Source organism: Papio anubis, chromosome 20, assembly GCF_008728515.1.
Source record: "Papio anubis isolate 15944 chromosome 20, Panubis1.0, whole genome shotgun sequence".
Classification (NCBI taxonomy): domain Eukaryota; kingdom Metazoa; phylum Chordata; class Mammalia; order Primates; family Cercopithecidae; genus Papio; species Papio anubis.
Genome location: NC_044995.1, coordinates 38,050,233 through 38,076,577, shown reverse-complemented (window position 1 = coordinate 38,076,577; position 26,345 = coordinate 38,050,233). Strand labels below are relative to the sequence as shown.

General features: G+C 56.4%; 1 protein-coding gene across 6 annotated transcripts in view; it reads right to left on the bottom strand.

Moving 5' to 3' along the window:
- RFX1 (regulatory factor X1) overlaps positions 1 to 26,345 on the bottom strand; it is a 46,830-nt gene that overhangs the window by 8,296 nt on the left and 12,189 nt on the right. For 2 of the 6 annotated variants that reach the window (XM_009193685.4, XM_031659817.1), the window contains exons 3-12: positions 24,286 to 24,659; positions 14,542 to 14,651; positions 14,243 to 14,326; positions 13,194 to 13,301; positions 11,624 to 11,740; positions 10,483 to 10,578; positions 9,786 to 10,115; positions 9,012 to 9,106; positions 3,719 to 4,103; positions 722 to 903 (exon numbers count right to left, since the gene is read on the bottom strand). In XM_009193685.4, the coding sequence (XP_009191949.1) occupies positions 722 to 903; positions 3,719 to 4,103; positions 9,012 to 9,106; positions 9,786 to 10,115; positions 10,483 to 10,578; positions 11,624 to 11,740; positions 13,194 to 13,301; positions 14,243 to 14,326; positions 14,542 to 14,651; positions 24,286 to 24,604 (1,826 nt within the window). In that variant the 5' untranslated portion in view covers positions 24,605 to 24,659. Of the gene's footprint in view, positions 1 to 721; positions 904 to 3,718; positions 4,104 to 9,011; positions 9,107 to 9,785; positions 10,116 to 10,482; positions 10,579 to 11,623; positions 11,741 to 13,193; positions 13,302 to 14,242; positions 14,327 to 14,541; positions 14,652 to 15,215; positions 15,963 to 18,335; positions 19,091 to 24,285; positions 24,660 to 26,345 lie in introns of those variants that run through there. The other 4 variants (XM_031659818.1, XM_003915025.5, XM_009193688.4 and 1 more) reach the window with 3 other exon arrangements.

Here is a 26,345-nt window from a genome sequence, read left to right as displayed (position 1 = left end):
TCACTGACTCACAGGCCCTGATGAAGCACTGACTAGGTGCAACCCCGCATCATCAAGGTACAAGCATTGCAGACGGACCAGAACAACTGAAATAAGTCACGTAAAAGGCACGTGTGGGCTGGGCATGGTGGCTCATGCCTATAATCCTAGCACTTTGGGAGGCCAAGATCACGTGAGGACAGGAGTTCAAGACCAGCCTGGCCAACATAGCAAAACTCTGTCTCTACTAAAAATATTTTTTAAAAATTAGCTGGGCATGGTGGCGCATGCTTGTAATCCCAAGCTACTCAAGAAGCTGAGGCATGAGAATGGCTTGAACCTGTGAGGTGGAGGTTGCAGTGAGTCGAGATTGAGCCACTGCACTCCAGCCTGGGCCACAGAGTGAGACTCTGTCTCCAAAAGAAAAAAAAAAAAAAAGACACGTGTGAAGGTGCTCAATGCTAAAGAGAAAAATAAAGCAGGGTTTGGGGTGTCGGGCGGGGGAGAGGGAGGAGGCTGCAGTTTTAGTTGAGGCAGTCAGGGGACGTGTGAGTAAGGAGGGGTGAGAAACACATGAGGTGGAAGGCGCCGCCAGTGCAAAGGCCTGGGGTGGGAGTGAGCCTCGTGGAGGCCGGCGGGGCTGGGCTGGACTGGACTGCCCGAGATGACTTGGAGTTGGGGGTGGGCCTTGGCGTGCCCGCCAATTCCCCAGGGGCTGCTGGGAGTAGACGGACGGCCCTACCTGGTGCCCAGACGGCGGGTTCGCAGGCCCATGAAGACGGAGCGGATGAGCTTGCCGAAGGAGGCGGCGTTGACGGGCTCCAGCTTCTGCTCCTGGCAGTGCAGCAGGTAGTGGCAGTAGAGGGTACTCCGTGGCAGACTCACGCCCTCAGCCGTCTCATAGTTGTCCAGGAGCCACTGGACCTGGGGCCGGAGGCAGATGGGAGAGCACCAGTCAGAGGCGTTTCCGTCACCTCTGAGTGCTGGGGCTGAGTGCCCATATCGACTTCCAGCTGGGATCCTGACAGCCACGCCCACCATAAGTTAGCACATCCTACTGCCATCCTTCCCAGGAACTACGTCCCACAGAACTCTCTAGAACTGCACTGTCCAATACAGTTGCCGTGTACAGCTAAATACATTAAGGGCTGGACACGGCTCACCCTTTTAGTTCTAGCACTTTGGGGGGCTAAGGTGGGAGGATCACTTGAGCCCAGCCTGGGCAACATAGGGAGACCCTGTCTCTACCAACGAATTTTTAAAAAAATAAGCTAGTGTTGGCCGGGCGCAGTGGCTCAAGCCTGTAATCCTAGCACTTTGGGAGGCCGAGAAGGGCGGATTGCGAGGTCAGGAGATCGAGACCATCCTGGCTAACACGGTGAAACCCCGTCTCTACTAAAAAAATACAAAAAACTAGCTGGGCGAGGTGGCGGGCGCCCGTAGTCCCAGCTACTCGGAAGGCTGAGGCAGGAGAATGGTGTAAACTCGGGAGGCGGAGCTTGCAGTGAGCTGAGATCCGGCCACTGCACTCCAGCCTGGGTGACAGAGTGAGACTCCGTTTCAAAAAAAAAAAAAATTAGCTAGTGTTGTGGTGCACGCCTGCAGTCCCAGGTATTTGGGAGGCTGAGGCAAAAGGATCCCTTCAGCTCAGAAATTCAAGGCTGCAGTCGGCTGTGGTCGAGCCAGTGTACTCCAGCCTGGATAGCAGTGAGACCTTGTCTCAAAAAAAAAAAAAAAAATTAGCAGGGCCCAGTGGCTCACGCCTGTAATCCCAGCATTCTGGGAGGCCAAGGCAGGTGGGTGGGTCATGAGATCAGGAGATTGAGGCCAGCCTGGTCAATATTGTGAAACCCCGTCTCTACTAAAAATACAAAAATTAGCTGGGAGTGGTGGTGTGCGCCTGTAGTCCCAGCTGCTTGGGAGGCTGAGACAGGAGAATCGTTTGAACCCGGGAGGCAGAGGTTGCACTGAGCCAATATCGCACCACTGCACTCCAGCCTGTGCGACAGGCAAGATTCCTTCTAAAAAAAAAAAATTGTATTACTTTATGTAGAGTGAAAAAGATCAAATTTCTAAGCTAGGAGTGGTGGCTCACACCTGTAATCCCAGCACTTTGGGAGGCCGAGGCGGGCGGATCACCTGAAGTCAGAAGTTAGAGACCAGCCTGGCCAACACGGTGAAACCCTGTCTCTACTAAAAACACAAAAATTAGCCAGGTGTGGTGGTGGGCACCTGTCATCCCAGCTACTCAAGAGGCTGAGGCACAAAAATTGCTTGAACTTGGGAGGTGGGAAGGTTATAGTGAACTGAGATTGTGCCACTGCACTCCAATCTGTATGACGAGAGCAAAACTCCATCTTCAAAAAAGAAAAAAAAAGACTAGACTAGAAGCCAGGATACATCATGACCATGAGGGACCACCAGGACCACCCGCGCTGACCCACCCCACAGTCATACAATTGTTGAAGGGCCCAGTTGGGGTTGGAATCCAGGGCTGCCCCACGGACTTCACACAGCCTCTTCTAGGCACAGGGAGGTTCCAGCAGCAGCCTTCCCAATGGTGGAAAAGAACCCTGTTCAGGAAGCTCCCCATGGCAGTGCTGGCTTCTCTCTGCCCTCATTATCTATTCTCTATCATCAATTTTAATCAGAATAGATGGCTGGGAGGATCGCCTGAGGCCAGGATTTCGAGACCAGCCTAGGCAACAGAGTGAGATCCTGTCTCTACAAAAAAAATTTTTAAAAATCGGCCAGGCGTGGTGGCTCACATCTATAATCCCAGCACTTTGGGAGGCCAAGGAGGGTGGATCACGAGGTCAGGAGATCGAGAACATCCTGGCCAACATGGTGAAACCCCGTCTCTACTAAAAATACAAAAATTAGCTGAGCAGAGTGGCGCGCCTGTAGTCCCAGCTACTTGGGAGGCTGGGGCAGGAGAATCGCTTGAACCCAGGAGGCGGAGGTTGCAATGAGCTGAGATTGCGCCATCGCACTTCAGCCTGGCAACAGAGCGAGACACCGTCTTAAACAAACAAAAAAATTAGCCAGACATGGTGGTGCACGCCCATAGTCCCAGCTACTTGCGAGGATCACTTGAGCCTGGGAGTTTGAGGCTGCAGTGAGCTACGATTACACCACTGTGCTTCAGCCTGGACGACAGAGCAAAACCCTGTCTCAAAAAAAAAAAGAACAGACAGCACTTTTTTTTTTTTTTGAAACAGAATCTCGCTGTCTCCCAGGCTTGAGTGCAGTGGCGCAGTCTCTGCTCAATGCAACCTCCACCTCCCAAGTTCAAGCAATTCTTGTGCCTCACCCTCCCGAGTAGCTGGGATTACAGGTGCATACTACCATGCCCTGCTAATTTTTGTATTTTTAGTAGAGATGGAGTTTCACCACATCAGTTGGGCTGGTTTTGAACTCCTGACCTCAGGTGATCCACCCATTTCGGTCTCCCAAAGTCCTGGGATTACAGGTGTAAGCCACAGCGCCCAGCCAACAATAGACACTTCTGTAGTATTGTTTTAAGAAGTTCATGCTTATCAATGAGGCCCAGAGAGGCTGAGTAATTTATCTGAGGCCACACAGCATTCAATCCCAGGACATCTGCATATGTGCTCCTCATTGGGGGCCACACAGGCTCCTGCTAATGGTGGTTGGTAACCACTGTCATGGACTGGGCTTCTAGTGCCCACCACCCACCACCACTTGCCTCCTCTGGGGCCCGGGCTGGGGCACTTACCGTGGCTGGCGAGGCACGGGTGGTGTGGGAGTAAGACTGGCTGGCACTGCCCAGCATGTAGCCACCTTGGATCACGTAGGTGCCTGCTCCGCTGCCGCCGCCTCCGGTGCTGCCACTGCCACCCCCGCCACCGCCTCCCCCGCTGCCGCCGCCGCCACCACTGCCACCACCTCCGCTGCTGTTGCTGGCCCCAGCCCCAGTGCTGGTGGAGCTGGCGACGACCTGGCTGCCGGACACATACATGGGCATGGAGCCACTGCTGGCCACTGCCTGGGAGGTGGCAGGGGTGCTGACCTGGGCGGCCGTGCCCGCGGCCTCGTAGTAGCTGGTGCTTGCCGTCTGCGTGTACAGCGGCGTCTCGGGGTAGGGGTAGGTGCTGGAACGGCTAGGAAAGAGGTAAAGCCGGGGTAGAGTTAGGGGGATGAGAACTGGAGGGCCAAGGTGCATGACTAGGCAGGAAGGGGGGTACCAGGAGGGGACTGGGGAAGCAGCAGCCCCCCCTGCAGCAAGGAGCAGATCCTAACATTCACCTACAATGGACTGGGTACCATCCTGAGTGCCTGATGGGCAGTATTTCATATAATCATCAAAGCAGCCAGTCCTCTGGCATTGGAGTCACTTTCCCCACTATGGAAATTAGGAAATCAAGATAGAAGGGTAAGGGAACTCAGCCGGGCATGGTGGCTCCTGCCTGTAATCCCACCACTTTGGAAAGCAGAGGCAGGAGGATCGTTGAAGGCCAGGAGTTCAAGACTAGCCTGGGCCACATAGTGAAAACCCATTTCTACAAAAAATATAAAGATTAGCTAGGCGTGGTGGTGCACACCTGCAATCCCAGCTACTTGGGAGGCTGAGGCAGGAGGATCCCTTGAGGCCAGGAGTTCAAGGCTATAGTGAGCTATAACCATACTACCACTGCACCAAAGCCTGGGTGACAGTGAGACCCTGGCTTTTTATTTTTGTTATCTTATTTATTTACTTATTGAGACAGAGTCTCTCTCTGTCACCGAGGCTAGAGTGCAGTGGCACAATCTTGGCTCACTGCAACCTCCGCCTCCTGGGTTCAAGTTATCCTCCCGCCTCGGCCTACCGAGGAGCTGGGAATACAGGGGCACACCACCACACCGGGTTAATTTTCGTATTTTTTTTAGTAAATTTGGGGTTTCACCATGTTGCCCAGGCTGGTCTCGAACTCCTGACCTCAAGTGATAAGCCTGCCTCAGTCTCCCACAGTGCTGGAATTACAGGCATGAGCCACACGCCTGTAACCACACCTGGCTGACCCTGTCTTTTTAATTAAAAAAAAAAAAAAACCTTAAGGGTTAGGGAACTTGCTTCATTGTTAGGGAACACACTTCATTAAAAAAATAAAATTGGCAAGTGCTTTGAGTGCCTACTGTGTGCTAGGCACTGTTTTACATACTTTGGACACAGCAATGGACAAGAATGAAAAGCCCCGGCCCCTGGAGGAGTTGACGGTCTAGTTGGGGAGACAGGCAAGAAGCCATGTGCAAAGGTAAATGAGAGATCATAACAGAAGGTGATCAGCCAGTGAGTGAAGCAGGAAGGGGGTGGGGCTAAAGAAGGCGACGCTGTGATTGGAGGAGACCATCAGGAATGCAGGTATGTTTCCCCTGAGCCAAGCTACCTATCCCAGGCTGGGAAATCCTCTCTCCTTCAAGATATCCCGTGATGGGATGGGCACCGGTGACACAGGCTTGAGGCTGCAAATCGTCACAAGCATAAAAACCACCAGGGGTTCAACCTCAAGGGGCTGTTAAATAAAAGATGATGGAATCCTATGCAAGGGTGAAAGAGAAGGAGGCAGGGCTCGTCGTCCCCGGAAAGAACAAGCTCCAGAACCTACCACAGGGCAGATAAGAGGCAGAGAAGGGTGGGGACCGTGTGACCGAACAATAGGAAAGAATGCGTTGCATGTGGTATGCATGTCTGTCATCTGTGAGCGTGGAGGGCTCCATCGAGGGGGACAGGCGGGGGGCACCTCTCACCATCTCACTAAACATCATTGGACGTAGTTTTGATCTTTGAACTCTTTCAAAGTACTAATGATTAAAAGCATTAGGCCAGGTGCAGTGGCTCACACCTGTAATCCCAGCACTTTGGGAGGACGAGGCGGGTGGATCACTTGAGGTCAGGAGTTTGAGACCAGCCTGGCCAACATGGTGAGACCATCTCTACTAAAAATACAAAAATTAGCCAGGCATAGTGGCAGGCGCCTGTAGTCCCAGCTACTCAGGAGGCTGAGGCAGGAAGATCACTTGAACACAGGAGGCGGAGGGTGTAGTGAGCTGAGATCACACCACTGCATTCCAGCCTGGGTGACAGAGTGAAACTCCACCTCAAAAAAAAAAAAGAAAAAGGGGGGCGGGTAGGCGCAGTGGCTCACACCTGTAATCCCAGCACTTTGGGAGGCCAAGGCGGGTGGATCACCTGACGTCAGGAGTTCGAGACCAGCCTAGCCAACATAATGAAATCCTGTCTTTACTAAAAGTACAAAAAAGCCAGGTGTGGTGGTGGGCGTCTGTAATCCCAGCTACTCAGGAGGCTGAGGCAGGAGAATCACTTGAACCCTGAAGGCAGAGGTTGCAGTGAGCCAAGATTGCACCATTGCACTCCAGCTGTGCAACAAGAGGGAAACTCCATCTCAAAAAAAAAAAAAAAATTAAACATCCAGAAAGACAGCGTGGTCAGTCAAGAGGTGGCCTGACTCAAACTCTGAAGGTGGCAGGGGAGGGAGCCATGCAGGCCCGAGTGGTTGTGGGTGAACAAAGAGAGGGAGTTGACAGTGGAAGGAGATATGGAAGCATGGTCTTTGTCAGATACCAGGTCCAGCTCTCGATCTTTCTGTCCTGCCCTATGTCTACCACACAAAATGACACCAAGAGCACATGACCTGAGCAAGTGCCCCCACTTCTCCAAGGCGGGGGCCACAGCCTGCTCACTCCTGGGCACCCAGCATGCAACATGTACTGCAAAAATGTTGCTTCAGTAGATGGTTGCTGAATGAATGAATAAATGAATGTGTGCGGCTCTGGATGTCCCCCAGAACAGGACCAGGGATGGAGGCCCAGAGGCTGTGGGTTTGGTCTGGGTGGGGATAGGGCTGGCAAAGGGTTGGGAACTCGCAGTAATTCACTCAGAAAGAGAGACAGAAGGAGTGGGCAGTTGACAGCAGGAATGGCCCCCAACAACTTCTTGTAGCAGAAAAATCCGATAACAACGATGAACTAGGTACAATCACACACACTACGATCACTGAGTGAGGGATTCAGACAGGCAAAGGAGAGACAGCAGAGACGCTACCAGGGATGGAGCAGGAACCCTCGGACACCAGGCTCCTCTTTGCAATGCCCTGTCTGGCCCCTGCCAGCTTGGCTCAACCGCACAGTGAAAAGATTAGCAGCACTGGAAAGAAACGGATGGAACTGTGAGGTAGCCGGACGCCAGGGACCAAGCCTTACAATTCAGGTGCCTGGACCAGGCCCCTTGGGGTCGGTCAGAGCATCATGACTCTAGGACTAAGTCAATCCATGAGCTAACCAATCCCAGCGTTGTCCCCAGAAGAACACGTGGCAGGGACGAAAAAAATCACGCAAATGCAAAGAAAACCAAGTGAAACCTCTAGAAACTAAACCAACGGTAACTCTAGTACTGCAGCAATTTCTGTGGAGATGGGAGAGGCAAGGTGGCATGGAGGACCCCCAGTGAGGAGCCAGAGCTGGGACTGAAGCGAGGCCAGGATGTGGCACCTGCCTGACACGGCTCATACACAGGAATGGTAGTGCTGTACCCAGGGAGGGGAAGAAGCCCCCTACGCATCACTGGGTGGGGACTGATGACATCGTGGCTGCTACATCTGTACAGGGGTTATTACACAGCAGCTAAGAGGGTGACCAGGATCCACGAGGACACGTGGGAGAAGAGCCAGGAAAGAAATAAGGTATGGATGGAATGTCCTGCCTCTATTTCTGACCAAAAAAAGGGGGTAGAGGCTGGGCACAGTGGCTCATGCCTATAATCCCAGCACTTTGGGAGGCCAAGAGGGGAGGATCACTTGAGTCCAAGAGATTGAGGAGATGAGCCTGGGCAACATGGCAAAACCCCATCTCTCTAAAAATAAAAAATTTAGCTGAGCATGGTCGTGCACACCTGTAGTCCCAGCTCCTAGGGAGGCTGAGGTAAGAGGATTGCTTGAGCCCGTGAGCTGCAGTGAGCCCTGATCGTACCACTTCTCTCTGGCCTGGGCGACAGAGTGAGACCCTGTCTCAAAAAAAAGAGAAAAAAAGAGACCACTGTGGTGGCTCATGCCTGTTATCCCAGCACTTTGGGAGGTGAAGCGGGTGGATCACGAGGTCAGGAATTCAAGACCAGCCTGACCAACATGGTGAAACCCCATCTCTACTAACAATACAAAAATTAGCTGGGTGTGATGGTGTGTGCCTGTAATCCCAGCTACTTGGGAGGCTGAGGCACGAGAATTGCTTGAACCCAGGAGGCAGAGGTTGCAGTGAGCTGAGATCATGCCACTGCACTCCAGCCTGGCGACAGAGTAAGACTCCATCTAAAAAAAAAAAAAGAAAAAAAAGAAAAAAAAGAAAAAGAAAAAAAATGGGTAGAGGGCTAGAGTTTCTGTTCTTAGAATATCTCTGGAAGGAAACAAAGAAACGGGTCACAGCATCCCCTATGGGACAGGGTTGAGAGTCAAATTACTTTTTTTTTTGAGATGGAGTCGCGTTCTATCACCCAGGCTGGAGTTGCAGTGGCACGATCTCGGGTCACTGCAACCTCTGCCTCCTAGGTTCAATCAATTCTTCTGCCTCAGCCTACTGAGTAGCTTGAGTTACAGGTGCCTGCCACCACGCCTGGCTAACTTTTGTATTTTTAGTAGAGACAGGGCTTCATCATGTTGGCCAGGCTAGTCTTGAACTCCTGACCTCAAGTGATCCACCCACTTAGGCCTCCCAAAGTGTTGGGATTACAGACGTGAGCTACCGCGCCTGGCCATTTTTTTTTTGGTTAAAAACCAGGCTCATTTGACTCCCAAGCCCCAAGCTACGCCAGGGTGCCTTTTCCAACCTTCGAGGGTCCCTCTGCTTCACCACTTTTTGTGACTGTGGCGGCCCCTGGGGAGTGCCCACCTGTGTGTCTGTCACCTGAGGCCTTGAAGGCCAGATGGCCTGCTGGGGGCTGGGACTGGGGCCTGGTGTCCTGGGAGCCTGGGGAAGGTCCAGGGCAGACCCGACCCCCCACCCACCCCTCTCCCTTCACTTACATGGCACTGGCCGTATAGCTGGCATCGCCGCCCTCCACATACTGCACCTGGCTGGAGTACACGTGTGGGACGGGCACCTGCTGGAGCTGCTGCACCTGGGGCAGAGGAAGGGCACGTGGAGGGTCAGGCGTGGGCCAGCTCCTACAGTTCTGCCTCTAAAGGGCTGGTGTCCACCCAGGCTATCCCTGACGCCCAGCTCCCGGACCCCCAGGGTGGCTTCCGGACTCTCAAGAAAACACCCTGGAGGAGGCCAGGGCTGGGGATCAGATCAGGAAGAGCTGTGTCAGGAGGAGAAGCCGGGACTCTCGGCTTCGACTGGGGACAGCAAGGGTGGGGCCTGACGGGCAGTGGAGGGGACCCGAGACAGGGTCCTGCAGTGGGTGTGAAGGTTGGACCCCAGGCACAGGGGCAAGACTATCGCTGGAGCCAGAGCGTGGAGCCACAGAAAGGGCCTCAGGGGCGGGGCCTGGAAACAGGGCACAGGATGTGAGGGGCGGAGCCTGGGGCCCCGGTTGGTGGGACAGAACCTGGAATCACTGACAGGGCCTTAGGGGCGGGGCCTGAGTCCCCCAACCTCCATCCCCCCACCCTTGTCTGCAGGGGCGGAGCTGGGACCTGGACTGGGCTTGGGTGGGGAGTCAGAGGCGGGTCCCCAGACCGACCCGTCGGGCGGAGATGGGGTCTACAGGGCTTGCGGGGCCTGGTGGGCGGCCCAGACCGGGCGCCCCCGCCCCCGCCCGCCCGCTGCCCCCCGCCCGTGCGTCCGCCACCTACTTTGAGGGCCGTGGCGGCCGTGCCGAACACTAGCACCTGGGGGATTCTCTGGATCCTGACCCTCTGGTCGGGGCTGGCTCGGGCCGGGAGCCGGGGCAGTGGCTCGAAGACCACTTTCTGCTGCGGCAGGAGCAGGTGTGGGGGCAGCACGCCCACCAGCTCCACCCACTGCTCGGCGCCCGGCTCGTAATGGGGCGGCGGCGGCTCGGGGCTGCCTAGCTGCGGGGCCTTGCCGCTGCACGCGGGCGGCCGGGGCGGCGGCTCCGGCGGCGGCGTGGGCCGGGGATCTCGCTGCTCTGCCTTCCTAGCGGGAAACTGACTGCCTGAGCTCTGGAGGACAAACAGAGACACTGGGGGGTCAACGGGGGCGGCCGCGGGTGGGGCTCCAGGCCTCCACCCACCGGGTTGCTGAGCGCGCACGCAGCCACCCGAGGGAAGATCCCCGCCGCCCGGGGTCTCGAAGAGGGGTTCGAACTGACCCAGGGCCACGCAAGAAAGAAGCGGGATTTGAATCCAGATCTCTCTTAGCAAAACCTGGACCCTGAGCTGCCAGGGGGCCAGGAAAGAGCAAGGATCTAGGGCAGGGTGTGCAGCTCACTGAGGCGTTTCCCTCCCTGCGGCCTCAGGGGCCTGCACTCCCCAGCCCCAGCCCGGGACCAGCCCCTTTGCCCCTGGGGTAGGAGGGGGAGACACACACCTCTTGAGCCACGTGGACTGGCTGGAGGCCCTGCACGGTCAGCGGCTGCACCGGGCCGGCTTTGGGAGCTTGTGGAGTGGCCTGGACCACAGACCTCTGGGAGGGGAAAGGCAACGTTAAGATGACCATGGCGACGATGGCCGTCAACCCACCCAGCCCCTGCACGGGCGACCTTCTGTAAAGCTCACAGCAGGCCGTAAGCAAGAGGCTGCCGTTTTCCAGCCAAGCAAGGAGGGTGCTGGATCCATTACTAATGGGCACCTACTCACAGGGGCAAAGTGAGGCTCCCAGGAAGCGGCAGAGCTGAGTTGAACCTGCGACTAACTGCGGGGTCTCTGCTCTCCGCCCCCTCTCCCTACAGGCCCCTGAAGCTGTGCCAAGAACCCGCAGGCAAGGCCTTGGGTTATCTTTCGTCCCCACCCCGCCCCCCATGTCAACTGTCTGCCCTGTTCTGTGCTGTGGTGGGGATGCGGGGATTATCCTAGGGGTGCAGAGCCAGGGACAGAGGCTGGTGGAAGAGGGTGCTGAGTGGAGAAGCTGGGGCCTGGACCCAGGTCTGGAGGTTTGGGGGGCTCTAGCGCCAGGCAGGGGAGTATCTGTGAATTCTCTGGGACAGGGTTTCTGTTTACACTTGGGAAAGGGTCTATGGATTTCATGTTTTCAAGGGGCTGGGAACCCCTCAACTTCGTTGGTAACAACCAGGTGGCACACAGTCCCAGTGTCTTAACCTGCGCCGGCTCAGGGCTCTGCCTCCTTGCAGAGGCTGGGTGTGGATTTGGGCACTGGGTCCCCTCCCTGAAACCCTGCCCAGAAGGAGCCAGGATGTGGCCTCAGGGCTTCCTTCAGGCAAATGGGCCCAAAGAGGCTCAGGTGGTTTCTCCAAGTGGTTCCCCTGGGCCACTATGCCCCAGTCTCCTTCCAGGAGGCCCAATTTCCTCCTCCCCACAGCTCCCCCATCCTCCAGCCCCAGGATGCTGAGTCTGGAAACAGGGAGAGATGCTTATCAGAGGCCAGGGTGGCAGGCTGGGGCTGGACCCACAGGGGCTGGGCTCTAACAGGCCAGAGGCACAGCCATGGGGGGCTGCAGAGGCTGCCTGGCCGGTACCCCTGGCCCGAGCCGCTGCCCGCCTTGGCCTGGCACCTCTTGGGTGACGGGGACACTCTGCTGGACGCCGTGGACCTGCAGCTGCTGTGGCACCGTGCCCGTGGGGGCCCCAGCCGTCTTGCTGGAAGAGCTGTTGGCCTGCACCGGCGACTGCTGTAAGGGAAGGAGACACAGGAGTGCCGCTGGGGTGCGTTCGCATCCTCTCTGGGGTGGACTTGCACTCCCTCTGGGACACCCGGGCCCTCACACACACCCTTCTCAGGAGAGCTGTCTGGGGAGGGCGGCAGCCTGTGGGGACCTATCCCAACCACCCAGGCTGCTAACTGACTGTGTCCCATGCATCCAAATGCCTACTCCCTGCAAGGGCCCCAGTCAACTCCTGGCAACGATGGGGGTTTAACCCTCCCCAGCAAGGTTGGCTGATGGTGGGTGGTGCCCCCAGCACCCCTGACGCTCTCCAGGGGCTGATCCTCAAAGGTTATAGCAATGATAGCAATGACAGCAGCCTCTGGTGTGATATTGGGCCAACTCCCACCAGACACTGCACTGAGTGCTTTGAATGTACTCATTGGAATCTCACGGCACTCCCACTTCCCAATGGAGGGGCAGAGGGGAAGGGACAAGCCCCAGGTCACACGGCTGTAGGCGGTGAGGCACAGGGCTGAGCCCAGGCAGGCTGGCCATGGAGCACTGTGTCTGCTCTGAGCCCCGCTGTGCCTCAGGCTGTAATGCCCACCGCAAGCTGAGGGGTGGTTGATACCATCAGTTGTTTGACACAGAGAAAACTGGGGGCTCAGAAGGCTCAAAGGGGCCGGGCGTGGTGGCTCACGCCTGTAATCCCAGCACTTTGGGAGGCCGAGGTGGGCAGATCACCTGAGGTCAGGAGTTCAAGACCAGCCTGGCCAACATGGTGAAACCCCGTCTCTACTAAAAATACAAAAATTAGCCGGGCGTGGTGGCGCACGCCTGTAATCCCAGCTACTGAGGAGGCTGAGGCAGGAGAATCACTTGAACCCGGGAGCTGGAGGTTGCAGTGAGCTGAGATTGCGCCACTGCACTCCAGCCTGGGGGACAGAGCGAGATTCTGTCTCAAAAACCAAACAAAGCTCAGAGGCCTGCCCAGAGTCCCACAGGAGAAAGCGGCCGGGCCAGCCATCTGACCCCGAGCTCCTGATGCAGACAGCATCCACAGCCTGGCTTCAACACCCTCATTGGTGGTGGGGTCCCCAGAATCTACCCTGTGGTCCGAGGCTTCCTGGAAGAGACTGTCCCACCCTCCGGAGGGAAGAGGAACCCACTTTGTTTCTCGAATGCAGTTCCCTGAGCTGGAGCTGCCAGGGCCATCTCAACCCAGGAAATCACCTCCTTCTCCCAGAGCAGAGCTCCACGGCCGCTTAGCTCAGAGCTGGCAGATCCAGGAATTGGGCAGCTAAGCCACCCTACCTGGGGTCAAGAACGGCGTCGCACTGGGAGTGAAGAGGGAAGCAGGACTTTGGAGGAGCAAGTAGGCTTGGCGGGGGGCAGGGAGCCCCAGATATACTATAGGGATACATTGCTGACCTGGGGAGACATCGGGGGGAGGGCGGCTGACAGGACCACCACTTACCTCTGGGGGTGAGTGCACCTGCTGGGTACCGTGGACCGTCAGGGAGACCTGGCCACCTTTGCTGCCTGGGGCTGCGCTCTGCACCACCAGACGCTGCGTGGGAAGAGCCTGGAGCCAGGGAGGGAGAGGGAAGGCAGATCACTGATGACAGCACCGAGCATCTGCGCAGTGCCAGGCGACATTCTAAGTGCTTCACGCCTGTTAGCTCACAGAATCGCCCTGACAGCCCTGATGAAGCTCAGCTACTGCCCCCGCTTCGCAGAGGGTGACACCAAGGCTCAGGACGGCAAAGGCGCTTATCTGAGGTCCTAGAGCCAGGAAGTGGCAGAGCCGGAGTTGTTGTCAGGCCATGTGGAATGTGCTGTCATCCTTAAAACCCAACAGTACTAGGCTGGGTGCGGTGGCTCACATCTGTAATCCCAGCACTTTGGGAGGCCGAGGCAGGTGACCTGAGGTCAGGAGTTCGAGACCAGCCTGACCAACATGGTGAAATCTCGTTTCTACTAATAATACAGAAATTAGCGGGACATGGAGACGCACGCCTATAGTCCCAGCTACTCAGGAGGCTGAGGCACGAGAATTGCTTGAACCTGGCAGGTGGAGGTTGCAGCGAGCCGAGACCGAGCCATTGCAAAACCCGACAGCACTTTGTCCAGTTCTGTGCTGATCAATCGGAAACGGGTGAGCCTGGCACCTCATGTGCAGCCTTCTGGGGCACAGACCACCCTGTGCTGGCTCTGGACTGCTGACTCAAAACCTGGCCTTGGGTTCTCTGCTTCAGGACACCAGGCTGGACCCGTAAACCATCTTCCCAACTACACATCCTATTCTCTCTGCTGAGATGGCTCCTGCAGCTCCTTTGTCCCTGATGGCCCCTGCCTGATAGTCTCACCCTGGGGAGGTGACTGCCCAGAGCCAGGAGGTAGGGCAGCCCCTGGATGGGGCGTCTTCCTCCGATCCTGGTGAGGACAGATCCTGGTTTGCCACAGGGGTTGGTCCTCCACCCTGAGGGAGCCTTCCAGGGTGGGGGCCAGGTACACCAGCCTTACCTGCTGGGGCACTTGGATGTTGGTCAGCTGGAGGGGCGACACGTGGCCTGGCTTGGCCTGAACACTCGTCTGGACCAGCAGCCGCTGTGGAGACAAGGCAGGAGGAGCTGAGCTGCCGCTTCCCCCAGGGAGGCCTGGTGCGGCTGGGTGGCGGGCGGCTGCTGTGCACATCTTGATAAGAACAGGTGAGCAGATGGCTCCAGCAGGAAGCAGGGAGGGGAGGCGAGGCCCCCAAGGCCGCAACCTGCACTGCCCCCCTCACAGGCCCTCCCCCGCCCCCTGGGAGGGCCACATCCTACCTGCTGGGTGCCCTGCACCTGCTGAACCACCTGAGTAGGAACACCGGTCTGGCTGGCAGTGGAGCCGGGGCTGGCCTCCGACACCGTCTCGCTGGCCCGCATGGCACCTTCTGTGGGGAGGGGCCACCAGGTCAGCTCTGCCTGCTGTCCCCGCCCCCAGCCTAAGCCTGAGCCCACCTGGAGGGGAAGATGCAGCCTGAAGCCAACCCCCAGCAAGGTCAGGCCCCTCCAAGTCCCGCTTACCCCCAGCCAGCCCTGACTGCACCCATCAGGGGCCCACGCGGCAGAGTGGGCTGGGGCCTGCAGGACCGAGGATCCTTAATACCTGGAAGCAGCCCTCATCAGCTTTCCTCATCCTGAAGCCAGACCAGATAGGGTGACTGAAGAGCTATGATGCTCAAGACCCAGAAGGCTGGGCCCTTCCCAGCAGACGGGACTTGTGGATAGGCAGGGAACTGACTGTCCACTCCAGGGTCCTGGCAGTGCTGGAAGGACCGAGGCGCTGGGGCCACATTCTCTGGGGTGACCCCTGACTTCCCAGGAGTGGAAGCTGCTCGGAGGAGCGGTCCCTGGAAGGTCTTGCTAGCCTGTGGCCAAGTCCTCCCTCCCTGACCCTCTGTCCTCAGTGGGGTGGGGACCACAAGGGGCTTGGAGTCGGGGAGGCAGGTACTCACGCTGACAGGCAGCTGAGAAGAGGCAATCATAGAACATGGTGCTCGTCCCCCACCGCCCCACCCGCCCCCTGTCCGTCTGTCCATCCAGGGGGGCCTGCCTGCTCCTCTTTGCTCCTTGCCCGCCTCTATAGAACAGCAGGGTGTGCAGGTGGCTTTATACCCGCAACCTTGGGGCGCTAATCCCCCCAGTGGATGCGGAGAGCCTGCCTGCCCTCTTGGGAAAACACGCCCCTCCCCAGCAGAGCAGGGCCTTCGCGGGGCTGGGGCAGCGCTGCGGGCTGAGGAGGGAGGTTGGTACCCGGAGACGCTATCGGGCAGGCACAGGTCAAATTTCATGCACATCTTGCTAAGTGATTAGCAGGGGTGCTGGGGGTAGAGGCAAGTGTCCCCAAGAGGCGCTGGCTAGAAGACCCTCACCCCAGCTGGGACGCCATCCATCCCATCCCCTCCATGTGACCTGGTTTACCCCCAGCAGCTCCAGAGGCCGAGGTGGGGCTGGGGGTGGACATGTACCTGCCCTTCCTCCACTGCCAAGGAGCCAAGGTCCCAGGCCCATTTTTCTTGTGGATTTAGAGGGGTTTATCCAACCCCGGCAGCACTGAAGGGCCACGGGCAAGGAGTTATCACTGCACACGCTAGTGTTGCTTCTGGCACACTAGGTGTTATGTTAGACTCTGGACAGCCAGAGACAGTAAGAGCTTTTTTGTTTTCTGAGACAGGGTGTCGCTCTGTCACCCAGGCTGGAGTGCAGTAGCATGATCTTGGCTCACTGCAACCTCTGTCCCCTGGGGTTCAAGCAATTATCCTGCCTCAGCCTCCCAAATAGCTGGGACTACAGGTATGTACCACCATGTCCGGCTAATTTTTGTATTTTTAGTAGAGATGGGGGTCTCGCTATATTGCCCAGGCTGGTCTCGAACTCTCGGACTCAAGCATGTCCACCTGCTTCTGTCCCCCGAAGTGCTGGAATTATAGGCGTGAGCCACTGTGCCCGGCTGACGTTAAGAGCTTTTCATTTTTTTTTTTTTTTTTTGAGACAGGGTCTCACAGTCGCCCAGGCTGGAATGCAGTGGTACAATCTCAGCTCACTGAAATCTCCACCTCCTGGTTCAAGTGATTCTCCTGCCCACTGAGTAGCTAGGACTACAGGCACCCGCCACCATGCCCAGCTAATTTTTTGTGGTTTTAGCAGAGATGGGGTTTTGCCATGTTGGCCAGGCTGCTCTTGAACTCCCGGCTTCAAGTGATCCGCCCGCCTTGGTCTTTCAAAGTGCCGGGATTACAGGCGTGAGCAACTGCGCCCAGCTGACAGTAAGAGCTTTTATTACCCATTTTCAGACAAGGCAGCAGAGACCAGAAGCAAGGACGTGATCTGTCCAAGGTCAAATGCACCATCCACCGTGCAGGCCATGACACAGGTTCCCCTCTGGGCCCACACAAACCTCATACCACACATGGAACCTGGAGTCACTGATTCTGCCTGGGCTGAGCCCCAAGGGCAGGGATGTGTGGACTTGGGTATATGGGCATGGGAAAGAAAGGAAGCTGGGGGTCTATGGGGACCCAGGTATCCAGACTTGGTCTCGGGTGTCCAGGCAGGGCACAGGAAGGAGAGGGGCCTGGATAGGACAGGAGGGTTGTCCAGGGCAGATGCAAAGGCCAAGTGAAGGACAGAGGGCATGAGTGTGTGTTGGGGGCGGGGGTTGCAAGATGTGGGAGGAGGTGTCGGGGGAGGCCTCTGCATGGCCTCATGTGGGCTGTGGGGCATTTGGTCAATCCCAGGCCTGCCTGACCAGCTGCCCGTGCAGCCAATTCCACAGGCCCCTATGTTTTGCTAAATCTTCCCTGGTATCTTTAGGCTTCCCTGGGCCATAAGGGAGGAGGCCCTCACTGACAGGGCCCCTCCTGAGAGAAACTCGAGACAGCCCCAAGTCACGTGACCGGCCCTGCACACCTGGGTCCGTGGGGCCCAAGGACTCAGGCCCAGCCTAAGGGATAGTGTCTCACTCAGGAAACTCAAGGTGGGCAGGGAGTGGTGGGCTGGCCCCCACCACCTCCGGGGCTCAGGGACTGGTCCCTGAGCAGGACCCGCAGCAGGAGGAGGCCTGGGGACCTGCTGGGACCAGGTGGCTATCTCCAGGAAGCAGCCTTGCCCGTCTCCTGCCTCTGGGGTAGCCCTCAAGGCTGGGACCCCATGCCTGCCAGCCCAGGAGGGCACCAGGGGATGCGCCACGAGGCTGAACAGGTGAGCCTGAGTGACTCGTGCGGATGAGGGCTTCCTGTGCAGCTGTCCCTGTCTGCCTGCGGCCGGGGCAGCGCCCCTCCACTGCTGGGTCTGGCCCTCTCTGTGTTTCAGCGAAGGGAAGCCAGGAGGGGAAGTGGGGGTGGCACTGAGTCTGCGAGCGAGCGTCTGCATCTATCTGCCGGAGATCGCCACTCTGGGCATGTGCAGGAGGCCAGGGAGGCCCCCACTGTCTCAGGAAACGGCGGCCGATTTCCTGTCCCTGAATCTAACACATCAACGTCTCTGAGCAGTGGAATGACTCTGACAAGTAGGCACCCGTCCTCCCCGAGCCCCGCACTTCCCCATCTAGACCTACTCAAACATTAAATGAGCTACTTGGGGGATCCCAGGGGAGGCCCGAGAGGCTGGGCTCCTGGCATCCACCGTGGGGGCCTGGCCCCCTTCCCCATGGACAAATGAGGCCACCTGACTCTCTGCCTCCTGCCCCAGGGGCTCCTGGAGGGGCCCCTGCTGCCTCCAGTGTCCTCTGTCCTGTGTCTGCTCCAACCTCAGTTTCCCCATCTGTGCTTGAGAATGCTGACAAACACCCTCCACTTCCCTGTCTGGACACAACTCTTCTTGGACCCCCCAAACCCCAAGTGAGAGAGAAGCGGGGAAGAAGGGCTGGACTCGGCCCCTCCTTCAGGGCGGCCCCCTGTTCCCTGTAGGCCAGCTCGGTTTCACCTTCCCAGGAGTGGCTGCCAGAGCCCACAGCACACTCCTTCCGCCTTGGGTTCTGGGAGAGTCTGATGGCCTCTGAGGACAGGGATTTATGGATCTAGTATTGTTCCTGACCAGGGAAACTTGATCTTCCTTCCTACCACCTCCAAAGTCACCTTTAGGCAGGGCAGGCGTGGACTGGGGCTGGGTGAGCTGTGTCTGGTGTTGGTGTCGGCTGGCGTCCAGCCCCAGGCTCCAAGTCTGGGTCCAGGCCCCTCCCTTCCTCTTCCCTGCGGACTCCCTGGGTCTCTGGTCAGCTCCGATTGCTCCTGGCTTGGGAGAAGTCCCAGGTGCCTTATGGCAGCCTTCACTGGTGTCAGTTACTCCCGCTTCCCCGGCGCTCACGTGGCCCCGGCCACCCTTAGATGAGGAGGGGCGCTAACCTGGCAGAGGCTCAGGGAGGAAGGCTGGGGAGTTACTGCAAGGGGTGGGGGAGGGGACAGCTGGCAGGGCACAAGCCAACCTCCTCTTCCTCAGAACAAATCCAGGAAGCACTGCCCAGTGACCCTTCTGGGGACAGGCTGGCAACTGCCAGAATGTGGATGGCAGGGAAATGAAATTCCCTGGGACCACTGTGAAAGGCGACTAAGCCACCGCCTGACCAAGTGAGCCCCAGAGAGTTCTGGGGACAGCAGGGTTGCTGCAGCCGGCCCTCCTGGGTACAGAGTACCCTCCTGGGAGCACTACCAAGATGGGGGAGACAGAGGTCACCTCTCCATGCCCCACAGCTACTTAGAGTCCCACCTGGCTCTGTCTGACCCAAAGACCATGCCTTGCTCTTGACTTCTTGCTCTTCTTCGTGCAATGGCGCGATCTTGGCTCGCTGCAACCTCCACCTCCCGGGTTCAAGCGATTCTCCTGCCTCAGCCTCCCCAGTAGCTGGTACTACAGGCACACACCAACACGCCCAGCTAATTTTTGTATTTTTATTAGAGACGGGGTTTCACCATGTTGGCCAGGCTGGTCTTGAACTCCTGACCTCAGGTGATCTGCCTGCCTCAGCTTCCCAAAGTGCGGGGACTTGGTCTTGACTTTGAAGCACCAGGGCCTCCCTGGGGGAGTGCGGGAAGAGCTGGAGAAGCCAAGGCCAAGAGTGGAAGGACTTGGGGAGTGGTGGAGCCTGAAGCTGTGTGCCCACTCCAGACCCTGGCTCTAGGGAGCCTGGACCCTGAAGCAGGTAAGACCCACACCTAGGGCGTGGATCAGGACCCATCAGACACTCTGGGGGGCAAGCGGAGTCATCCACTGGTGACATGCGAGGCCTCTTGCAAACAGTCAGCCATGCAGGAGCTGACAGGACATGATGGCTGTGCTAGGTGCTCCTCTAGGCTGTACTGGGTCAGGCTGGTGCTCCTCAGTCATTCCACAGAGACTGAGCACTGACAGAGCCCTGCCTGCAGGTGGGCACCCCCACCCTCCCATTATCATAACTTCAAGTGGTGATAAGTGTTAAGAAGACCAGCGGGCCGCAGTGGTTCATGCCTGTAATCCCAGCACTTTGGGAGGCCGAGGCGGGCAGATTACTTGAGGTAGGGAGTTCGAGACCAGCCTGGCCAACATGGCAAAACGCCATCTCTACCAAAAAATACAAAAATTAGCCTGGCGTGGTGTTGTCCCCTGTAATCCCAGCTACTCAGGAGGCTGAGGCAGAAGAATCGCTTGAACCCGGGAGGCAGAGGTTGCAGTGAACCGAGATTGCACCACTGCATCCAGCCTGGGTGACACAGTGAGACTTTGTCTCAAAAACAAACAAACAAGAAGACAGAGAGTGAGCAGTGGGGGCAGGGGCAGGGAGGTGTGGGAGTCAGAAAGGTGGTGTCTGAGCAGAGACCTGAGGGAGACAAGAGGCAAGCTCCCAGAGGGTCTGGGGCAGGGAGTGCTCCTGGCAGAGGGTACCGAGTGCAAAAGTCAGGAGGCAGGACTGAGCCTGGCGGGTTTGTGGAGCTGTAGGAAGGCCAGGGGGGCTGGACCAGGTATGTGAGGGGATGGGTGGAAGTGGGCGAGGCTGGGAGGCCAGAGTTGAAGGGGCTTGGCATTTGCTAGTAGGGGCACAGGGTGTGTGGAGTGGTTTTTTTTTTTTTTGAGACGGAGTTTCACTCTTGTTGCCCAGGCTGGAGTGCAATGGCACAATCTTGGCTCACTGCAACCTCCATCTCCCAGGTTCAAGCAGTTCTCCTGCCTCGAGCTCCCAAGTAGCTGGGATTACGGTGCCCGCCATCATGCCCAGCTTATATATATATATATATATATATACACACACACACACACATATATATATATATAGAGAGAGAGAGAGAGAGTGTGAGTGTGTGTGTGTGTGTGTGTAGCTTTTAAAGCCCTTTTTTTGTCAGGTATCAGGGGAAGGAGCCTGCTCTCCCAGAGTGAGAAAGCCTAGGCTGGGGTTTCTCAAAGAGGGCCCATGGAACCACCTGGCTTGGAGCCATCAGGGTCGAGCTAGGATGTGACGGGACCTAATGGGCAGTTGTGAACCAGCTCCCTCTGGCTGCTGGGAGGGGTCAGACTGTGAGGGCAGAAGCTGGACCAGGATTGGGGTCGTAGAAGTGGAAGAGGCAGGTGGGTTCGGGAAGAGTTTAGAAGGTAGAGCCAAGAGGTCTTACTCAAGGAGGAGTAGGACAGAAACAAGACTGACCGTGGGCCTGGGAGGATGAGAAAGTCTTGAAGGAGAGAAGATTTGAAGAGGGAAAAATGCAGAATTCAATTTGGCTGCACTGGCCTGCAGCGAGTTCAACACCGAGTGGACGAGTCAAGAGTGGCTAGATGTGGGGTCCTGGGGTTCAGGGTTGCAGCCCCGGCTGGAGACCTCGGTGTGGGCATTGAGAGCTGGGACACGGGATGAGGCCATTATGAAAGGAGAACTACAGGAGCTAAGAGAGGTTCCCAGGCCTGAGTCTGGGGCTCTCCCTCCTTTGCCGACAAGGTCAGGGAGATGAGGAGAAGCAGCAGAGGGGACCACGGAGGGACTGCAGGGGGGTGGGCGGAGACCAGGGCAGAGGGCTCCTGGAGGCCTCACAGGAGGGGATCTTTGGGGAAAAGGGGGCCAGCGGCAGGGGGTCCAGGAGCTGGAGGTTCCTGGATAAAATGGGGGCTTGGCTGGGCGTGGTGGCTCACACTTGTAATTCCAGCACTTTGGGAGGCTGAAGTGGGAGGATTGTTTGAGGCCAGGAGTTCAAGACCAGCCTGGGCAACATAGTGAGACTGTTGCTACAAAAAAATTAAAAGATTAGGCTGGGCGTGGTGGCTCATGTCTGTAATCCCAGCACTTTGGGAGGCCGAGGCGGGCGGATCACGAGGTCAGGAGATTGAGACCATCCTGGCTAACACAGTGAAACCCCGTCTCTGCTAAAAATACAAAAAATTAGCTGGGCCTGGTGGCGGGCGCCTGTAGTCCCAGCTACTTGGGAGGCTAAGGTGAGAGTATCACTGAGCCCAGGAGTTGGAGGTTACAGTGAGCCATGATTACACCACTGCACTCCAGCCTGGGCGACAGAGCAAGACCCTGTCTCAAAAAATAAATACATAAAAAATAAACAAAATGGGTGCTCTTCCACCTTGATGGGTGGATCAGAAGATCTGCAAGAGGGGGATTAAGTCATGCGGAAGGGACTAGAAGGAGCAATGGCAGAAGCGTGTCCTGGATATGGGCGATGCTGCTTAATCCAAGGAGAAGGCAGAGGTGGTGTGTGCAGATGCACCCCAGGAGTTGGGCGGGAGAAGGGGTCCCTGTGGTTGCCTGATGGTACTCTGTCCCCAGTAACGTTGCCTGCAGGGTCAGGAACCAGAAGCATAATATGAGACAGAGGTGATGGAGGTGAAGGCGGGGTAGAGGGAGAATGGGTTTCTTGGAGCATGAAGTTCACTGTTAAGGAAATGTTGCAGGATTTCTGAGCAGCGCTGAGAACCCACCAGAGGCTCACCAGTCTGCAGCCCGACCTCAACCAGGGCAGGGCTGTGTCTACACAGGCAGGAGGGCACTAAGGGTGGCGCTCATGTGGACATCTCCACTCCGTCCATACAGTAAAGAACCACTGCCCTGAGTCCCTGCATGTCCCCATCCCAAACCTCTCCCAGAGGCCCTGGACCTCTCATGTGGAAACTGCCAGAAGCCTCTGGGACACTGCCTAGGGTCCCAGCCCCATCTGCTCTGTTCCACGACGGGGCCAATTGCTACACTTTTCGTTATTTTTTTTTTTTTTTGAGATGGATTCTCGCTCCGTCACCCAGGCTGGAGTGCAGTGGCGCGATCTTAGCTCACTGCAACCTCTGCCTCCCCGGTTCAAGTGATTTTTCCTGCCTCAGCCTCCTGAGTAGCTGGGATTACAGGCTCGCGCCACCACACCCAGATAATTTTTATATTTTAGTAGAGACGGGGTTTCACCATGTTGGCCAGGCTGGTCTCGAACTCCTGACCTCAAGTGATCCGCCCATCTTGGCCTCCCAAAGTGCTGGGATTATAGACGTGTGCCACTGCACTTGGTGAATTGCTACATATTTTGATGACTCTTTATGACCTTATGGTCCCCAATCACATCTTCACCCACCCCTTCCACAGCCCCTCAGGATGCCCTGATGGTCTCACCCCTTCCATTCCCATTCTGAGAAGGACCAGAGCGAGCTGTGATCCAGGCTCCCACTGAGGCCTCCGTCCTCCACAGAGCACATTAAAAACACACCAGCTGGGCACAGTCGCAGGGGCCTGTAGTCCCAGCTACCCACGAGGCTGAGGCAGGAGAATCACTTGAGCCCAAGAGTTCGAGGTCAGTCTGGACAGCATAGCAAGACCCCATCTCTAAACCCAAAAAACACACAAATCTAGCCCAATGCCCAGGCTGTGCTGCCATTCCCATCAGAGCACTGAGTCAGTCGAGACAGACACCCAGCCCTCAGGCAGACCCTAAACAAGCCAAAACATCATCACTACGTTTACTGTGGGAAATGCTCAGAGGGCAACAGGTCTGTCCAAGATGGCCTGCTCTCAACACAGGTCCTGTGTGCCTTAGCCTATGTCATGAGAAAGAAAAGCAAAAACAAAGAAAAGGGCCGGAGCCTGGATCCTGCCCAAAATAACGGCGTGGCTCCTCTAGGAAGGGGAGGTGACATGTACAGGCCCCCCACAGCTGACCTCCCTGAAGTGCCCACTCGAGGCCATCCTGGCTATTAGACCCTCGCATGTGTCCCCTGAGAGCGAGGAGCTATGATGATTCCACCACAAATGAGGAAACCAGAGCAGGGAGATCAAAAGACTGGTGTGTAGACAGGCCAGGCCTGGACCGCACCCTCTGTCTCCCACAGGTCCATGCAAATTTTGATGCCACTGCCCAAACCCTTCTTCCAGGGACATCTTACTTGCAAAGAGAGGTCAGAGCAGCTCTAAGAGGCTGAGCATGGTGGCTCATGCCTGTATTCCCAGCATTTTGGGAGGCTGTGTCAGGAGGATCGCTTGAGCCCAGGAGTTTGAGACCAGCCTAGGCAATATGGCAAGACCTCATCTCTACAAAAAACACAAAAACAAAACAAAACAAAACAAAACAAAATTAGCTGGGCACAGCTGCACACCTGTAGTCCCAGCAACTCAGGAGACTGAGGTGGGAGGATCATTTGAAGCCAGGAGTTTCAGACCTGCCTGAGCGACATGGGGAGACCCCATCACTACAAAAAATTTTAAAAATTATCCAGGCATGGTGGTGGGCACCTGTGTCTCAGCTCCTTGGGAGGCTGAGGTGGGAGGATTGCTTGAGCCTGGAAGGTTGAGGCTGTAGTGAGCTGTGATTGCACCACTGCACTCCAGCCTGGGCAACAGAACGAGACTCTGTCTCAAGAAACAAAATAAAACCAAAAACAGAAGCTCTAAGAGCTGCTCTGCTGGGAAGGAGTTTGGGGGGACAGAGGCCTCCTTGTATGGCTTGAGCACCCCTACCCTAGTGATGCCCCAAGTCCCATCCAGAAACCTTGGGGGGCATAGCAGCCCTGTGCCTTCACACCTGGGGGCTAGGCTACCTGAACAACTCTGAGAGGAGTTTTCGGGACGCACGAGCGCGCAGCACTTACCAGAGACAGTGACCACGATGTACTGCTGGGGTGCAGGCGACGGGGTGGGCGCACCAGTCGGCTGTGAGGGTGCGGGTACAGCCGGGAGCTCCGTCACGTACTGCTTCTGGCTGCCCGGTGGCTGTGCCTGGGGCTGGGGGCTCTGCAGCTCGGTGACATATTGGGGCTGAGGGGTGGCAGCAGCGGTGGGCGGCTGTGGGGGCTGGGGTGCCGCTGGGGGTGGTGGCGGTGGCGGCTGAGGCTGGGCTTGTGGCGGGGCCTGTGGCGGCTGGGATGGTGGCGGGGCTGCCTGTAGCTCAGTATACGCCTGTGTTGCCATGCCAACGGTGGGGAAAATGATAATAAATAAGGCTTTTTTTTTTTTTTTTTTATTCCTTGGGAAGAAAGACGGGGCGGGGGGAGAGAAAAACAAAACAAAACAAAAGAAGGAAAAACAGGAATTAATCCACAGGCAGAGAAAGCAGGGACAGCTCTGGGCTCCCTGGAGATATGCTTGGGTTCATCACTAACTTAATTAAATCCCCAGGCTGGTGGCCAGAAATATCCAACCTGTCACTGCAGGGGGACCGGCTGTAGACCAGGGCTGGAGCCCCACTCCGCACCCCCGACTCACCCCAAGCCAGGACTCCTGCCTTCCCAGTCCCTGGTACCCAGAGACCCCCACATCCATGTAGGATCGCATTTCCCCCCACTGCGGGGAAACTTGGGCCCGTGTGGTTGCTCTGTGCCCTCACCCAGAGAAAAATGGTACAGTTCTCACTGGTTCAGTCTCAAATGCCAGGGGCTGCCCCCTGCCTTGCCTCCATCTCCTTAGCTGAGGACCCCAAGTGGGCACTTCCTGAGGGCTCCTGCAGGCCAGGCATGGGGCTGGGCACTTTCCCTATGTTAGTTCACCTTTTAAAAATATACATTAGGCCGGGCGCAGTGGCTCACGCCTGTAATCCCAGCACTTTGGGAGGCCGAGACGGGCGGATCACGAGGTCAGGAGATCGAGACCATCCTGGCTAACACGGTGAAACCCCGTCTCTACTAAAAAATACAAAAAGCTAGCCAGGTGAGGTGGCTGGCGCCTGTAGTCCCAGCTACTCGGGAGGCTGAGGCAGGAGAATGGCGTAAACCCGGGAGGCGGAGCTTGCAGTGAGCTGAGATCTGGCCACTGCACTCCAGCTCGGGCGACAGAGCAAGACCCCGTCTCAAAAAAAAAAAAAAAATACAAAAAATTAACCGGGCATGGTGGCGGGCGCCTGTAGTCCCAGCTACTCGGGAGGCTGAGGCAGAAGAATGGCATGAACCCAGGAGGCGGAGCTTGCAGTGAGCCAAGATCACGCCACTGCACTCCAACCTGGGCAGCAGAGTGAGACTCTGTCTCAAAAAAAAAAAAAAATAATAATAATAATAAAATAAAATATATATTAGGCCAGGCACAGTGGCTCACACACGTAATTCCAGCACTTTGGGAGGCTGAGGCAAGCAGATCGCTTGAGGTCAGGAGTTTGAGACCAGCCTGGCCAACATGGTGAAACCGCATCTCTACTAAAAATACAAAATTTAGCCGGGCATAGTGGTGAATACCCGTAGTCTCAGCTGTTCCGGAGGCTGAGGCAGGAGAATCACTTGAACCTGGGAGGCAGAGGTTGCAATGAGCCAAGATTGCACCACTGCACTCCAGCCTGGGCAACACAGCAAGACTCTGTCTGAATATATATGTGTGTGTGTGTGTGTGTGTGTGTGTGTATATATATTTTTATTTATATGTTGAAATATACATATACATCTATAAATATACATATATGTGTGTATATAGTATGCGTATATTGAAATATGCATATATATGTATATATGTATATTTATATTATATATGTAATGTAAATATGTATACATATATACATTATGTGTATATGTATATTTATATACACATAGAGAGATAGATACATATAATTATTTTTTTCAGGGACGGGAGTTTCATTATCATGCCCAGGTTGGTCTTGAACTCCTGGGCTCAAGCGATTCTCCCGCCTTAGCCTCCCAAAAAGTGCTGGGATTCTAGGTGTGAGCCACCA